Here is a 17,525-nt window from a genome sequence, read left to right on the forward strand (position 1 = left end):
AAGGGAATGTGTACTGCTATGGTTTGGTTTGGATCTATGAGGTAGGGAAGCAATAGAACAGATAAACCTTGTCTTTTTTTCCTCCTGTTTTTTTATCCAGGGCTTTGAGAGATAAAAGGAAGCATAAGCCACTTTGTCCAACAGAGAGAAACAGATATTTTCTGTTACTGAAGTATTGCAGGGAAACGGATTATGAGGGAACGGTGGTTTAAACAACCACGGAACAAAAGGGATGGACAATAGCAGGAAATGGGTCCAATTCAATGAAGAGAGAATAGGTTTTAATGATGGAGGAAATGAGGTCAGCAGATTTAGAAAAGGACAAATATGATACATCAACTGTTGCATTCGTTTCTGTCCTTTCTGAACGGAGCACTATTGACCCGTCTCACTTGACCGACTTCCCGCTCCCTCCTCCGCGTATTGATCTGCGCCTGATTTCCTCGGCTTAATTGGCAGTAATAGCGTTTATTAATCGCACATTCACTTATCCAATAAAATGCCTCCGTCAGCATCCGTCCGATTAAACTCATCAATCTGCTGTATTAAATTAACAGCTTTGAGATAAAGTGAGTGGGAATAGGGGACCAACTGCCTGTGGGCATTTTTAATGACTGTTATCTTTCAGCAACAGTTGGCCTTTAGTCTACAGTGTTAGGACTGTCCAATCAGGTCTGTTCTGAAACTCATCCAAGTGTGAATAAGTATGAAGAACAAAAGCTGGATCAAATTTGGTTGACCTTGTTTTCTTAGTAGTCTTAGGTGGTATACGATTACCCACTCTAAATTGAGGAGGGTCTAATATTCCACTTTAGAAAACGTCTTATATCACTTTACCTGCATGATTGATTAGCGCCATTTGCACCTGAAGGGACAGATCCCAGACGAGAGTTAAATTAAAGTGCGACGCTGGATCCTATCATATCTCTTTCTTGAATACTGGGAGTGCCTTGCTAAGCGTAACCTCTAATCGTTTTCCTCTGCTTCCGTGACACTAAATACATTATTTTATCATTCTGTCAAGTACATACCTCGTAAAGAAAATACATCATTATCCACCACCGGGGGGGAACATGACTTCACCTGAGCAATATTGCAGCATTAAAGTTGCTGTAATTAATCTTTTCATATTGAAAATGGCTCTGATGAGTAGATAAACCTGACTGCAAATCCTGGACGTCTAAGTCATTATTTTTGATTGTTTTATGGCCCACAGCGGTGTTATAATCAGTTTCATTATAGTTGCATGCATTCAATATTTCAACAAAACATCTCTCAAAACACCAATTAGAGTGCAGCTCGGGGCGCACGTTTCTGAACCCAACCCACCCAGAGAGTTAAATTGCCAAACTTTAATAGGCACTCTGTTTTTTGTTATAAAAAAGCAAGTAGATAGCCCCAGCCAACGTGACTGAATCCAAATTATATTTAAGAATGTTTTACCCACACTCATAATAACACCAATTACCAGCATTGGTGACCATATTGGAAAATTCATAGCTAAAGAGCCAGATATTTCCCTCAGGAATTCATTAGGACTAAAAAAGGAGCGACACAGTGGACTTGCCTCTCTACATGAATGCTAATGTTTCTCCATGCCCGCTGGTGAATATGCTGTAAATTCACCATGTCAAATTATAAAGACATAATATGTCAGCGCAGTGTTTACTGTCAATCACCACAAGTGCATCATCATAGTATCAAGTTCAATAATGATAGATGATTTCATGCTTTATTTTTCATTCCTGCCAGAAGCATCAGCTTCTCTAAAATCCTTGTAAATAATTGCAGCAGCACAACACTGTAAAATAAACATAATATCCAATACAAATATTAAAGAAAAATCATAAAAACGTGTCAAGTCAGGATTTGTCTCTTAAGAAACTCATGTATACATTATTATTTAACTCCGCTTTCCTATTTTATTAACGACAAAACAGTCACCTGTTTATTTCTGACACTTCTGGGGGAATAATACAGCCAGTGGGCGTCTTTACTTGTTTTAAAATGGCCGAGGCTGGAGGCAGTGCATCAGTAGAGCGTGTCAGAAAGTATGATTTTAAACAAGCACCACCTATCAAAAGCTTTTACAAGAAGCGGATGCTACGGGCAAAGGAGTAATTAAAGTCACACTGAGACTCCTTCATCAAGTGTGTAACTGTGAGCAAGAACAAAAATCTAATCTGGATCATTTTGTTCAGGCTGTAGTACAAAAAAATACCCATATTATTAACTCCACCGAGGAGTTTTCACCCGTCTGTTTGTTGATTGATTAGTTTGTTTGTTTGTAAGCAAGATTACACACAAAAACGGATTTCCACAGAACTTGGAAGAAAATGGGACTTGGGCCAAGGAAAAATCCATAAAAATTTGGTGCAGATCCGGATTAAGGGACTGATCCAGGGAATTTTTTATTACATTTGTTATCATTTTCGGCTTTTTTGTTATTTTCAAGCATATTTAGGAGGTGGCATCCAATATATCCATATCTGAGGGAAGAATACACAATGCCATTTTGAGTTTATTTTATTTGCCTGATAAAAAAGGAGCTGGTGTGTTGTAGTGATCCTTTCGAAGGCCTTTTTTTCATCCTTGAAGAAGACGAGGGGTTGTGGTCAAACTGCGAGGAGGCCATTGCATCAGGGGGTCGAGAGCAGGAAGAGGGATGTTTGGCAGAGCTCCGAAAGTGGTTGTGTTGCGATGTTATCTCATCAGCACAGAGTACACGGTGATAAGAGTTTGCTGGGCTGTTTTGGCCACACACACACACACAAACTCAGGCCTGGACACAAACAATCCAAAATACACACACACACACACATACACACACACACACACACATAGCCAAGGTCACTCATAGCTGCAAGTGTTGTGGTTCTGCCTTAATGCAGGAGTGGAGTTGTTTGTTTACAGCTCAGCATCAAAGGATTCATGGTCCATGTATGTCCGCAAACATCGTGTTTTAATGGCGTGTAATCAAACTTTGAAGCCACGCCACGGTCACACCACACCGTGTGACGAAAAATCGATCTTTGAGTTAGTTTGTATCTCCATCTTGTTGTGATGACACTCATCTCAATTTGAAATTGATCTGATGTAAGCCCTGGTACAAGTACCTCAAAGTAAAAATGTGGAATATGGTCAAAATGGCCACTAAATGCAAAATAGCAGTCTTCTTGTTACTCCGTGGCATGGCGTCAAAGTTTGATTACACGCCATTAAAACACAATGTTAAAATAAAAAAAAATAAAAAATTTTTTCTTCTCCTGGTCTCCATACGCCACAGAAGCCTCAACTAATTCTGGCTTTCCAATACTGAAACCTGTTAAAAAAAAATAAGCCATTTTTCACATAGAACCCATGTGGTATGACTCAGCACGAGCTGGGATTCGCCTGCTCAGAAACAAAAACCAAGCTCTATTCCTAACCTGGACTTTGTACATGCGTTTGATATTTACCTCACACGCTCCGTCTGAACACCGTGTCTCCTGTGTGGCACTTTGATAGTGTGACTGTGTTGAGGTTACAAAATGTAAAAAAAAAATAGTTTGCATGTTGGGAAAAGGTCTTTGGTGTTGTTAACTGTCTGAACTGCGAGGATACCCGCTGGCGGGATGACAGGAGGAGCGGCTGCTACACCGGGTATTACTCTGCACTCGCCATTGTTACAACCTGCTGAGGATTTGTTTGTCCCTTTGGAGGCAGTTAATATTGAAGAGGGGTATCTGGGGGGGGAGCTGCAGTTGTAAGTTTCAACATTTATTGTGAAAGGCAAGTGGTACACTTACCTAAAGCTGACCAAGTTTGGGTCGTTTTATTTGTACGATAATAAGAGGGAAATTCAGGGGTCAATCGTGACCTTGGAAACAGAATTCGACTAAATAATCTTACCATGATATTTATAAATAATCCATATTCAATGGATTGATTTCATTTCAAGTTGTCAATGCAGTGAAATTTCTTCCCTATGTTTCCACCTGGTGTCGTCAATAAATATATAAAGATAAAAATAGCATGAGGTTAAAAAAAAGAATACAAAGATGGAAATAAAATCTAAGAAATACTAAAATAAATGCACTTTCATATCCACTCATCAACCACAGCCTACACATATATCCATACATACTGAGGTGGGCAGTTAAAAGAGGGGCTGAAGGGAATGTGGAAAAATATGTGAGCATATAGTTTGTTGTGCAGCTGTTACTGAGTTTTCAGTCACATCCTTTGTATTATTACATTGTAAATTTTTCTTTGTCTCTGAGCACTTAGGGATTGATGGTAGTCGACCAGAAATGTTTTCATCTCTATGGCAACCTCAATGTTCTACCATGTGTTGTGATACTTTATTCACTCCAGTTGTTTGACAGCTTATAATCAAGCTGTTTTACTGTATAATTAAATATTAATGTGTTTAGCTAGCTTAACACATTGTGAATTTTAATAACAAAACATTGAGAGATATATATTTTTTCTAAAATCAAGACATAGTGGATAACAACATATCGTAGAGTAGACACCTCGCTGGTTTGTGTTGTAAACATAGTTCCCTTCATACGCCTAAACGGGCTTCTCTGGTTCATCTGACCGGGGACGTTTCCACCAGGATGATGGAGCTCCATCCTGTGTCTGTGATGAGGAGGAAAGAATTTAAATGTGACGTTACAGAGCTGATATCAGATTTAACATCCTGAACTCAACCTCTTCCAACTCATTCAATCCCTTGTGCAGAACTAAAACCAAGGAGGAGCTGAATTTTGACTGGTACTCGTGCTCAAAGCTTTATTTCCCCACCCTCCTCCTCCTCTCCACAGACACACCTCTTCTCCTCTTCCTCAATCACGTCTCATTTAGTTTCTATCTCTCAAGGTCCCCTCTCGGAGCTACCTGCCGATTATCTTTCCTCCATGTGAGCGAGGGGGAAATCATTGGAACGGAGCAAACCATTTATTAGCGTGGGTGGGGGGTTGATTTAATTTGTGTTCAGCCGGATGCTCATTTTTTGGCACGAGGGCGTGTGGGACTTTCATCGCAGTGGTCTCAACTTTACTTGTAGAGGAAATTACTCCCAGAAATGAGTTTTAGTATTTTCTTTCCAAGCTAGAACAGAAAATGGTTTGTACGTCTCAAGGTTGACTCGCCCCATCCTCCCCATCTCCTCTCAGCCCTTCATATTACACTGTACATTTGATCCCTCTGAACTCAGCATGTTGTCATTTGGTTCTCAGCCAGTCAATTTTGTTTTTACCAAAAAAAAAAGGAATTTCGGCATCTCATTTTCACCCCCCCCAGGTCTGTTCAATGAGTCCGCTAAGTGAGTCGTCCCATCTCATCAACGGGGCCCGAAACTACAGAACGCTGCCTCCTCACAAAGAAATCACACACTCGGATGGGCAGCGAAGTCCCCCCCCCCCCCTCCGGGGGTCACACTTATATTAAAACAAGAATAATTATCTTCGTACATGACGCGCCTGCTCCCACTTTCTAGTTTTATGACCGGCTGTGAGCTGTGGTAACGCTGAGTCATCAACAAAAAAGACGTCCATCAAATTACTTTGTGAACTTTTTCATCAGTTTTTCTGAACTGTAGGGCCTGAAGTGTGTGTCTGTGTGTGTGTGTGTCTGTGTGTGTGTCTGTGTGTATGGTACGTTGTCCAAGAAGAGGAACTGGATATGTGGTATTGCTCGCCGGCCCTGTAATGATCATTTCTGCAGGGTTATAACTCCCAGCAACTCACTTCCATTCGGCAGGTCGCTCAGCTAATTTCACATCGACCCCGAGGAAGTAACCCAATTTGACCCCCCCCCCGATTCTCGCCTTCAATCGCTGCTCTGTAGTGAGAGCTCCCACTTCCACCAAAGCTCATCAGATAACTGCTATCTCTCTCTCTCTCTCTCTCTCTCTCTCTCTCTCTCTCTCTCTCTCTCTCTCTCTCTCTCTCTCTCTCTCTCTTATTTCTGCTTCACCTCTTGCTTTTCCTTTTAATAAGGGAAGACTGGGCAGGGAAAAGGGTTTTGTTATGCAGTAATCACCTAATTAGCCCTTGAGAGTGTTGTTTATCTCATCCATAAGCTGCGTGTCAACATCCTAAGTTGTTCTCGTGTAGATTAGTCTTGTGTACATTCGCAGTGCGTGAGTTAATCATGGGAGACTTTTGGGATATTTTGACAGTAGCAGCAGAACTCGTTGATGGGGGGGAGCAGCAATATGGAAACAAGACAAGATCAGGAGAGAAGAATCAAATGTGCACATATTTTTAACCCCATTCTCAAATACTTACAAAAACTATCATATTCTTTTTTAAAGGAGACTTATTAAAGTCATATTTCGATTTATAGTTTCAATTTGGGTTATTGGTTGAAACGGTTTTCATGCTCTAATGTTTAGAAAACGCATATCTCTCCTCAAACTGTCCACTGCTGCAGCTCCTCTGTGACATGACTCCAACTTTCCAGACCTTTTAAACCCCTGTACAACACACTAGAGGAAAGAAAACTTAAAAAGGGCCTAATATGTCTCTTTTAAAATCAATGGACAACCTTTACTGCCTCAAATTAAGTTTCATTCGAACCACTTCTGTCAATGAGAATAATCTGTGATTTTTATGTATTCCACTGTTCTGTGCTTCATTCCTGCAGGGGATACGGGCCGAGCTAAAGGAGCGTGAGCAATTGGTGAACAGCACGTTGGACCAGGCCAGGATGTTTCTTGCTGACCAGCCGATTGAGGGTCCTGGAGAGCCACGCAAGAACCCGCAGCCAAAGACAGGTACGTTTGCTCTCTCATAGTACCAGTTATGCTTGCTGCACACTAGAGGATTTTTAAATGTTATCAACGCAGGACACTATAGTGGTAAAGCACGTACCAGATGATCCAGTCGAAACGCAGGACAACACACTCTGAGTTGTGATTCCAGATACTTGGGAATTCACAGAAACTTAAAAAACAAAACATAAAAAACAAACATATACTGTTGTCAGAGGATTGCACTTGTTTGTGTAATATTTTAAAAACCACTAGTACTGTTGCTTAAATTTTAGTTTGTCCACCTTTTTTAATGTCCACCTAATACGGAAAACTAAAATCTTATCTTGGCTGTAAGCAGCATTCATCCGGTTGGTGACCGAAATCGAGGTTGAAAATCCAGTGATATCATCATGGACAGATGTTGACCGGCACATTTCACGTTTTTTCATCTATAAAATTAAGTGAATAATTCTATAGTGAGGTTCTTTACGTACCACAAACACTTCATTTGAGTTCTATGGTGTGATTCTTTTTTTTTAGGCCACCATATTGAGTATAAATTTCACACTCCACATCCAGACACTGAAATAAATTGGCATGTGGTTAAAAATAGCGTTCCACATATTGAATAGGACCACACAAGAGAGATGACCTCTTTCCAGTTTTGTTATGGTGGGGGGGTTTCTGTCACTAGGTGTCACATCTACAAGAAGACTAAGCTGTGATGATAGTGTTTGCAGGTACATTTTTCCACCTTTTATTGGATGAGACACAGTTGAAAGCTGCCAGGAAATGAGAATAGAAAAAGAGGGCGAAGCCGCGCATCAAAGATCCTCGGCTTTCCACTAATAATCTGAGTGGGTGGACAACCCAACACATAACGGGAATCCAAGAATCAAATATGCATCGACTCATTCTGCATTTCCTCTCGGTATCTGTCGTACGCGGCAGCAGAAGTCTCGGTTAAGTCAGCGCATTTCCCTTTAAACCGAATCCCTACTGTGTAAATAATTAAAGCGAGCCAAGGGGCTGTGTAGAGGTGTGGTGAGACTTCAGAGCGCGGGCCGATCGGCTTGTTGTGTGTGATCTTTCGTGCGGATATCAAAGCGTCGTCTCACTGTATAAATAGATAAAAAGCTGATTTGAGATCAGAGGGTGCGTTCGTCGTGTAATCAGAGGAGACGGGGTTTCCTAGATTGACACTGTGTTTAAAGTCTTAACCATTTTAATTGTCCCACATTCGCTCTCTTAGTATTTTCTTTTTTTAATGCTACTAAAGTAAAGTTCTGATTTAGTTTTATTTGTAACCAACATTCTTTATTATGTGTGTGTGTGTGTGTGCATGTGGCGCTACCTGGTGTTAATCACAGACCTATGTGTGTGTGTATATGAATGGGGCAGGGTAGGAGATAATAGGGGGAAAGAGACATTGTAGAGGTGTAACAGGTGAAGATGTTAATTCATTCATGACCCTGGAGATATGAGGAAAAGCTGCTCCTGTTTCTTTGTAGTTGAAATGGGTGATTGGAGAGCAGTTTTCTCATCTGCCGACTCCTCTGGCTCCTCTTTGTCCGCATGCTCCTGAAATATAAATGACTTTCTAATTGAGTGAGTGAAGGAGAGAATTGAATTTTGAGGAAACTTTGCTTCTCCCGTCTCTCATTTGCAGCTCGTCTGTAAAAAGGTGCATATAGTAGTTGGGGTTATGAAATCAAATAAGCCGGTCGGCGGAAAGGATTTGACTGGATTTGATGAGGACACTGGAGCAAGTACATAGACCAATAAAGGGGCAAGACAACTGTGTTTGTTAACAAGTAAGCTTACGTCTCTGTTAACCTGCCTGTTTACTCTGATGTCTTCCTCCAGACCTCACCCCAGAGGAGAAGGCCCGGGGGTTGGCTCGGGCCATCCGCAAGCAGACAGGCGAGGTGAGGGAGCGGTGGGAGCGTCTCAAAGGACACGTGGGCGGCTGGCACAGTCAGGTGGAGCGAGCGCTGGAGCGACTCCAGGAGCTGCAGAGCTCCATGGACCAGCTCGACCTGCGGCTGACTCAGGCGGAGGAGGCCAAAGCTACCTGGCAGCCTGTGGGGGATCTGCTGATCGACTCGCTGCAGGACCACATCGACAAGACCATGGTGAGTCACAGTGCTCTGTGTGTGTGTGCGTGTGTGTGTGTGTCCCCGAAGTAAAACAGGCATAAGAAAACTCGCTCCTCTTTCCCTCGGTGTCCTTTAACTAAAAATCTTGGCCATTCACTGAGACTTGCTGGCCTGGACATCTTAAACTACTGATTTAACTGCAGTTTGATCGAGTAAAACGTAAGACTCCAACTGCACGTTCATGAAATAAGTATGTGCACTAATGTGATCGAGACTTGGATGTGGAATCTGTCCTGATTTAATACTCCAAAGACGAAAAAGCACTAATTTGCTGATGAACACTGTTTGACAGTTCCTTCTTGTTTGTTTGCAAATGCTTTTTGATTAAATTTGAGAAGATCTGACCTAGAAAGAGGCGACACGTTCAGTCAACAGGCAGAAGAATGACAGCATCTCCGAATAAACAGTAAACAATGAATGAAGGAGCGACAATGGAGAAATCGTTCTCACTGTAGTTAGTCATGGTTCACAGGTTGCATGAGGAAAGGCAACTGTTGCGTTAATGTAGCTCTCTGTAACACCACCTCATCGTAATGATCGTCTCTGTGTGACCAATTATATCACTTAATAAACAGGTCAGGTCACTGTCGTACAGTATAGGAGATTACAACCAAAGAGAATAGTAATGAAGTTATACTGTAAATGCGAATTATAGCACAACAAAACCTAACTCCACGCAGTGCTTTAGTTATAGTTTTACAGTATTAGGACAAGAAATTCTAAAGAAAGAAGGGGTTCAAGATACAAAGAGGTTTTCAAGGTACAATAAAATGTTATTTTGTAATATTAAGTCTTTATTCTCACATTATTCTCAAAGTCTCAGAGTTTCTTAAATTTTTCCCTAATACTGTGTGGCAGTAAAAATACAAATGTCAGAATTAAGAAATTAGACTAATATATGTATTATAATTGTATTTTAATATGATAACAGTATATGTCATTAACATTGCAATAATATAAAATGTTCTGTGCAGGCCTTCAGAGAGGAGGTGGCCCCGTTACGTCAGGACGTCAAACTGGTCAATGAGCTCTCTGCAGAGCTGAACCCGCTGGACATCCAGCTGTCCTCCACCGCCTCCAGACAACTGGACCAGCTCAACATGAGATGGAAACTGCTGCAGGTATTTAAAATCCTCCCAAATCATCTGAGGATGTTGCGGCTAACATGATATTTTCCCACAAAACCCTTTTGTATGCCTGGCCTCTTTTCCCTCCTTCAGTATTTTGTCCACACTTGTCAAATTACTGTTGTCTTCAATATATGTAGAAATCCTCATTCCCAGTCTGCCTGTGTGTGTTTTCATCTCCTCTTTGTGTCTTTGTCTGGGTCCCCTTCGGTTTCTCTCGGCTTGTGCATGCTGATTTGACTTTGTGTCAGCCAAACACACTGGAGACTGGGAGTTGTTCTCCCATTTGTGTACCTGTTTTATTTGAACACAGCTCTGTGCTCGGCGCGACACTTTGTCACTACACATCAATGGACACTATTCTCACAGCGCACCAGTCACATTCTTGGCTCCCGACGTGCTCGAATGTCTCGGTCTGATCCGCTGAGGGACTTTCTCAGAGCCGAGCGCGTCTCGGTCCTCGAGCAAAAGTTGTGGAAAAGTATTTTTACAAGTCACCAGAGGGAGAGAGAAGAGAAGATGTGTTTGCAATAAATTAGGGAGTACGAGAGTTTAGCAAAGTGGACATTTACACCATCAAGTTGTGGAGAAACATTCCTGTCAAAGGCCTACTTTCCTGTTTTATCAGTTTCTACACTGTGTTCTCAGCGGCTCATAAAAGTTCCCATGAATTAGAGCATTAATTATCTCCACATATTTACAAATGTCCAGTAAATACACAAAGCTATGCAGGGAATTGTTGTGGGTATTGATTGACATTTGCAGTAGCCTGTAGCGTTTTAAGGGCTTTACGCCCCCGGGCCAGATTTGTAAGAAGCTAACAGCTCAACATGGAAAGCCGTGACGACAGCCGGCTCTCTACTGTCGAGGACTTCCCGCCACCGCGTTTTCCTACGCCTGTGGATTTAACCGATGAATCGGACAGGGATGAAACGAACAGAGACGACAACCATGATTAAATCTTTTATTGGAGTAAGGCGGTTTGTGTTCGAGCCAAGATGCGAAGCCCGTAGTGCTCTTTCATTGGATGCAAAATAAATAAACGCCCCAGAGTGCAAGATGAGACAATTGAAGCAGGAAAAGAGATTATTGACATGTTAACGATGGATAAATGAACAAACAAGTGTTTTTCATTCCATGGAGCCTTTAAAGAAGAGGCTATTTAAACATCAGTGGTGCTTTCAGATACGGAGTCAATCAGATGTGTAAATCAGATCAGGTCCATAAATAGACTGTGCTTTCACAGATAGCGACATGGACACTTGGATTTTGACGGACTTCATGTGAAGGTTCCTCGCATGCGACCACACATCATCGCTGCTGTAGATAAATGAGCCGAGTACGTGGGCAGAAAAAAAAGGGCTTGTGGCCAGAAGCACGTTAAGAAAAATGATATCTTAGACAGAAACCGAAGAACCATCCCTTTGAAAGCAGGACACTGCCACGGAGTGAAACTGGGTATCGGGGCTAATTTGTAGCCTTGTGAAACTTCCCATGTCGTGGACAGACACACTCTGATAGTCTTTGTGCCTGGAGAATGACCATAACTCAAAGACTGAGTCAGAGCAGCGCAGGGTCTCAAGGGACGACGCACACTTTGTCTCTCCGTTGTCTGCGCTTTTTACTTTCAGTTTGCAGGAAGGGACAAAGCTCTGCTAATAAACCAGCCCTGGTTGTGTAGCCGGATGATTTGGTTTTCATGTATATTCAGCTCTCATCTTCCTCTCGGCGGGACGGTGACCATAACAGCCATTAGTGGGCACAAAGAGCCCAAGCTAACGGCCTTTCTGTGCCAATTCTTCAGGTTCACTGTGTGGGCAGCTGTGGTGTGGCTGCCATGATCCCTTAGGGGTGTGAGCGTGCGTGTGTGTGTGTGTGTGTCTGTTTGTGTCAGTATTACAGACTTGCCAATATTGTCCTGCTTCTCAGACTGATGAAGCAAATCAATCCCACAGGCGTTCAGAGCACAGGTGCTGGATGAGATTGATCACTAAAAACTGTATGACGCTTCACCTTATGAATACCCTGCAGGTTTATAATAATACAGATAATGCCGAGTATACAAGGAAAAAACATTGTTTTGATCATATTGCTTGAATGAGACGACATGAGGCGCGACATAATCCCAACATTATTCAGGGTCATGGTCCGTGTGCCAGTGCCAACCTTTATTGACTCCATCTCTCGCTCTGCCAGTTCTGAAATCCAGCAGACGATGAACTTAGCCTGGTTGGCTGGATGTGGCTGGATTTACCAGGCTACCAGATTTTTATCCTCTCAACTTATCACTTAGCTCCTCGCATTCTCAAAGTCAGACTCTCACGCCTGGGCCACACTCAGGAGCGAGCGCGTTGCATAACATTTTGCTTTCTTTTCCGGGCCCATGTTTTCAGATTAGAGGGACCACTCTGCCCACGTGAGCCACTCAGGTACGTCTCACTTGGGCAGCGTGAGGCGAGTTGGTCTTCTGGAGAGTTGGGGTCTCACCTATATTCTCCAGATACAGTTCTTCACAGCAAAAAAGTCTTATCTGAAATTATCTTTCTCCACAGTTTCAATGTGTCGTTTCTGTCAACTGAATCAATTCACCTTTGCTTGAGGTACCTTTGTAAGGAAAGGTATACGCTCTTCCTTTAGAGGTTGAACTTGGCACTTCCATCTAAGAGGAGACCCAGGGGTCGACCCAGAACTTGCTGGAGGGAAACAAATCCCATCTGGCCTGGAGATGCCTCTGGATTGCCCTTGAGGTACCGAAAGGTGTCACCGGGGAGAGGGGTGTCTGGAATGTCCTGCTCATCCAATGTTGGATAATAAAATGGATGGTTGGATGGATGGATATGTAACCCTTACCATTGATAATGAAGTCCTCTCACAGCCGACTGTCTCCTCTCCTCTCTGTTTGGTTTTCGTCTAGGTGGCGGTTGACGAAAGGCTGAAGCTACTTCAGGAAGCCCACCGAGACTTTGGCCCCTCCTCCCAACATTTCCTCTCCAGTAAGTACAGCGCCAATCATCCTCTCTTTTTTGGAAAGGACCTGATTTGTTTCTACTCATTCCCACTATTTCAGATCGCTGAGTGTTTTCATGTCCTATCGTCTCATCTTCAGATGTTATACGCTTCACTGCCATGCTCACTGGATATGTGGGTGCCTGCGGACAGAGTTTGCAGACGAGGCACTTTACTCTTGAATAATGAAAGGCTTAATTACAGCTCTCCATTGGCTCTCTCCTCTCTCTCCCTCTTTGGAGTGGTCATTAGCAGAGAGTGGGTTAGACACAAAGATCGAGAGAAAAGACAAATGCACGAGTGTGAACATTAAACAAAGAAGCCAGTCTCTCACTCCTTTTCCCTCTTTCTCTCTCTCTCTCTTTCTATTTCTCTCTCTCTCTCTCTCTCCCGTCAAGGATCCGTTCACATTTGCCACAAACATTCACTTTGACTCAAGAATGAAATCTCTTGTTTTGGTGATATCTTAAGATCAGCTTCAGGGAATGTCTTCAAATTTTGTAAAAAAAACGTCCACTTGGATTAAAGGTTCACCTGATTTGATTTTGGGTGCGTGGAGGTCAAGGTTCAAGGTCACAGTGCACTCACGTCCCTGTGATTGGGATATATAAAGACTGCCAGGAAAAATTTTCATTACATTTGGTACAATTCACTTGGACTCACAGATTAGATTTCAGTGGTCAAAAGAGAAGAGAAGAGAAAAAGAGAAATATGCACAGCAGAAACTGCACTGCTTGGCAATAATTCTATATTTCCCGACTGTCACACGCGGAGATAAGATGGACGGCGTGCGATGACCTGAGCAGGTGGTGAGCTCCGTCGCCGTGCTGTGTCACCACCAGACGTGAATTTACTAAGTGAGCCCTGCTGAGTGCTCGGCAGCGGCTGCAGACAAAACACCTCTCCGTCTCTTCTTTCATCTTCCTGGCTCCATATGACACTATCTACTCCATCACCCGTTCGCTCTCATTACACTAGTAGCTTAATATTCCCTCAGGGATCAATAAAGTACTGTGCTCTTATCTTGTCCTATCCATCTGGTATATCTTCCAATCTTGCTTAATCTTTCTCTTACTGTCTTTTCATCTCTCGATCTGAGCGTAGAGCTGTGTCAAGGAGGAGGGGAAGTGGGAGGGCGATAAATCAGGAAACATTTCTGCTCCGTATTGCTCTTGAGTGCTTCTGAAGTCTTAGATTCCGCTGCTTTTAACCATGTGTCAGTTATTTTTTAAGATTGCCTTGGATGTGTCGGCATTTATTTTTTATTTTAAATCCATGCACATGGAGCCTTTTGTCAACAGATCTTTTTCCTTTCCTGCCTCAGCGTATTCCTCCTCCCTCTATCATCTGAGAAAACAATGCCCCTTTAATTATGTTCCCCCCAGTTGTTAATGGTAAAGTTATTATGGATGTGTTGGATGTGAGAATTATTTCTTGTCAGGCTTGAATTCTAAACTTCATGGTTAAACTGTGCATAATTAAGATGGTGTTTTTCTCCTATTGTTTGCAGCCTCCGTACAGCTCCCCTGGCAACGAGCAGTTTCCCAGAATAAGGTTCCATATTACATCAAGTAAGTGGCAAGAAACGGCTTCAAGACCCCTGTCTGTGCCTGTGGAAATTGCTTTCGTCTGTGTGTGAGTGTTTGTCAATGATTTTTATTATTTTTTGGGGGGGGTTTTGGGCTGGACTCTGCCTAGTGAGGGTCAGAGAGGCAAAGCAGCCATTTGTTGTCCAGACAGTGGCTGTGCACTGCGTGATGGATAAAAGCTGCTTTTCTACACATAACTCTGTGAAACTGTGAACCGGAGTGAGGCTCGGATGCATCTTTCTGTCCCGACCTGTCAGAGCCCAAAAGAAAAACCAAGGCCAACCCGAACCAGACTAAAGCTGCACCGGGTCTGTGTGTCTCCGATTAAATTTGACATTTGCACTGTAAAACATCCGCCCAGCCAAGGTGACGGACCAGATCTGAACCCGATTGTGATTCCGAAATTTTCGTCCATACCTGTTCTTGCCAAATGGGGCTCGGATCAAACACAAATGTCGGGATCAGTTGAAGTTGGCTGACACCTCATAGAATGCAAATTTGGCGGAATGACATTATGCATCTATTACTGTAATGCAGTTATTCTCACATTGTCCTCAAATGGTCCTGTGTTGAACTTTTCTTTTGGGTATTTATCTCCATCTCTGATATTAATGGTTTCAGGTTTGTTTTTCATCTGATACTTTACTACAATACATTCTGCCTGTGGCCATTCATCACAAGCTGCATCTCTTATTTCAGACAAATTGTCTTTCGATGAAAATGTAGAGGGTCTGACAAGGTCAAATTATTTAAAACTTAAAGAAGGCAAAGGAGTTTAAAAAGTGAATAATATGCATACAATTTATAAATTATATGCAGCTGCCTCATGAGTCATTTATGGGCCATGAACTGTACCTATCAGGTCAGGAAAGAAATTTAACCAAATCAAAATTCCCTGTGTTGTCAGATTGTGAAACTTTGCATTTGCATTTCCATTTGTTTTAATCATCCTCAGCGTATAGTAAACCAACATGTGGGAGGTATGGTGCGAATGAAGTCGGATTTTTGATTTTAGTTGTGTTTCTAGTTGACTCTAGTTGCTTTTTATCTCAAGCATTTTTCTGTGGGTAACACTTCACTTATTTTTAACCTTTCCACATCATAGCTCTGACCTCCAGTGACCTCTCATATACATTCCCCTCTAATGTTTAAATAGAAGCTGTGGTTTCAAGAATATTCCTCGTGCACACATCAAATATTTAACTCCCACCTCGACTCTTTCTACTGATCTTCTTCTCAGTGTATATTCAAATTCCAGCTTTTCCACCTGCACATTTCTCATTCAGTCCGACGTCAGCCCCTTCTTTTGATATTGAATATACTAGTACCAGTCTGAATCCTCTGTGGACATCTGCCCACGCTGTTCTAACAGTCACTATAGCAACTTTAGCTTGACATGAGGTGGCTTCCTGATTTACCAAACCAGGCCAAACAGCAGGTTTTTTATTTAAACCAGCAATGAGATGATGGTAGCAACTAGGACACCTTCTCTGCTCCTCAGGATGTGTCAGTTTTTGAAAACTTTTGAAAGGTTCACCTCATTATCCAGAAATCATGTAACTTCTGTCAGCGAACTGCTGACTAACCAGACCTGACTTCACCCTTGTGGTTAGAGAAATCTTTGAAAGGCAGTTTCAGCGATCATTTGTCAGTCTCGCTTTCTTTGTCTCTCTCTATCATTCCTGCTGGGACAGTGTTACAGCCTTAACTTTGTGATTGACGGCGGTAAAGTGTGTCTATTCTTAAGGCTGATCCCTTTAAATGGCCCTTCGCCCTGAGTTGAAATGTCAGTGGGTCGGTTAAATTGTGAAATGGTCATTTTTTATAAATGAGGCCAGCCTCCACAGAGCAATCCACAATTATAGTTTCAGCATTGAAGATTTACAAGTCTCGTCTCCGTGATGGGTTGACCCTCTTCAAGATGTGCGATACAATTTTTTTGTATAGTAGTATGGTGTTTAACATTTTATGAATCATGAACTTAAAAATCTCAACATATAAAATCATTTGGCCACTGCTACAATATTAACACTGACCTCCGCATATGGATTTTCCATTTTTTATGATTTCAAATAAGTTAATCTTATTTTGTCGAGCTGCACACAATGTATTGATTATTTCAGCCCCACCTGCTCTGCGCTTTTTCTCTATTTCTTCCTCCCTCACAGACCAACACATATACAACCAGTGGTGGAGAACATAGAGACATTTTATTTACTTAATTAAAAGTACAAAAATAAACTCAAATAAAAGTGCCACATTAGGATTTTTACATAAGTAAAAGTAAGTAAGTATGTGCTTTTAAATATACTAAATAAAAAGTAAAAGCATTTGCAGAGTATAGCCTATTTCCTAATGCAGCAATCTACTACGTCCTAATGTCTGAGCCTAAGTGTTTCTTCCACACCAAAGAGTGCTGCTCTCGTTATTGATTTATTTTAAAACATTTACAGGAGTATAAGTATAAAGTACAGTTGTTTGCTGATATATGTAAATGTGAGTTAATGTGAAAAGTAACAGAAAATCAATCTACTTAATTTAAATTACAGGTAATTGTGCTTTGTTACATCCGACCATTGTTGACCACGGACGTCATTGTTTGCATATCGTGCATGGAAGTGAGATCTGATCACCAGGCAAGAACTAAATCACCCTCACGCTGGCAGGGAAATGCTTACACACACTCAAAGAAGCATACAAACTTATTTACACAAACTCGTTCTGGGCACATGCCATATGTTGTGTTGATGCCTTTAGGATGGTTGGACCAGGGCCTTTCCTCCCCATGGTGGCTCTCACATCATCTGGGTGCTGCCTCTCCAAAACAGGAAGAATCAATTTTCTTTCAACCTCAACCCCAGTGTGTGGTGTTTCTTTCGTTTTGAAATGGATGTACTTT

The 17,525-nt window shown here is 42.1% G+C and overlaps 1 protein-coding gene across 4 annotated transcripts in view; it reads left to right on the plus strand.

Moving 5' to 3' along the window:
* The window catches only part of utrn (utrophin), a 170,204-nt gene that overhangs the window by 103,922 nt on the left and 48,757 nt on the right, over positions 1-17,525 (plus strand). For 3 of the 4 annotated variants that reach the window (XM_061091915.1, XM_061091917.1, XM_061091916.1), the window contains exons 58-62: positions 6,637-6,766; positions 8,612-8,880; positions 9,879-10,025; positions 12,946-13,024; positions 14,548-14,608. In XM_061091915.1, the coding sequence (XP_060947898.1) occupies positions 6,637-6,766; positions 8,612-8,880; positions 9,879-10,025; positions 12,946-13,024; positions 14,548-14,608 (686 nt within the window). Of the gene's footprint in view, positions 1-3,489; positions 3,643-6,636; positions 6,767-8,611; positions 8,881-9,878; positions 10,026-12,945; positions 13,025-14,547; positions 14,609-17,525 lie in introns of those variants that run through there. The other variant, XM_061091918.1, reaches the window with a different exon arrangement.

Source organism: Limanda limanda, chromosome 18 (genome assembly GCF_963576545.1).
Source record: "Limanda limanda chromosome 18, fLimLim1.1, whole genome shotgun sequence".
In the NCBI taxonomy this organism is placed as follows: domain Eukaryota; kingdom Metazoa; phylum Chordata; class Actinopteri; order Pleuronectiformes; family Pleuronectidae; genus Limanda; species Limanda limanda.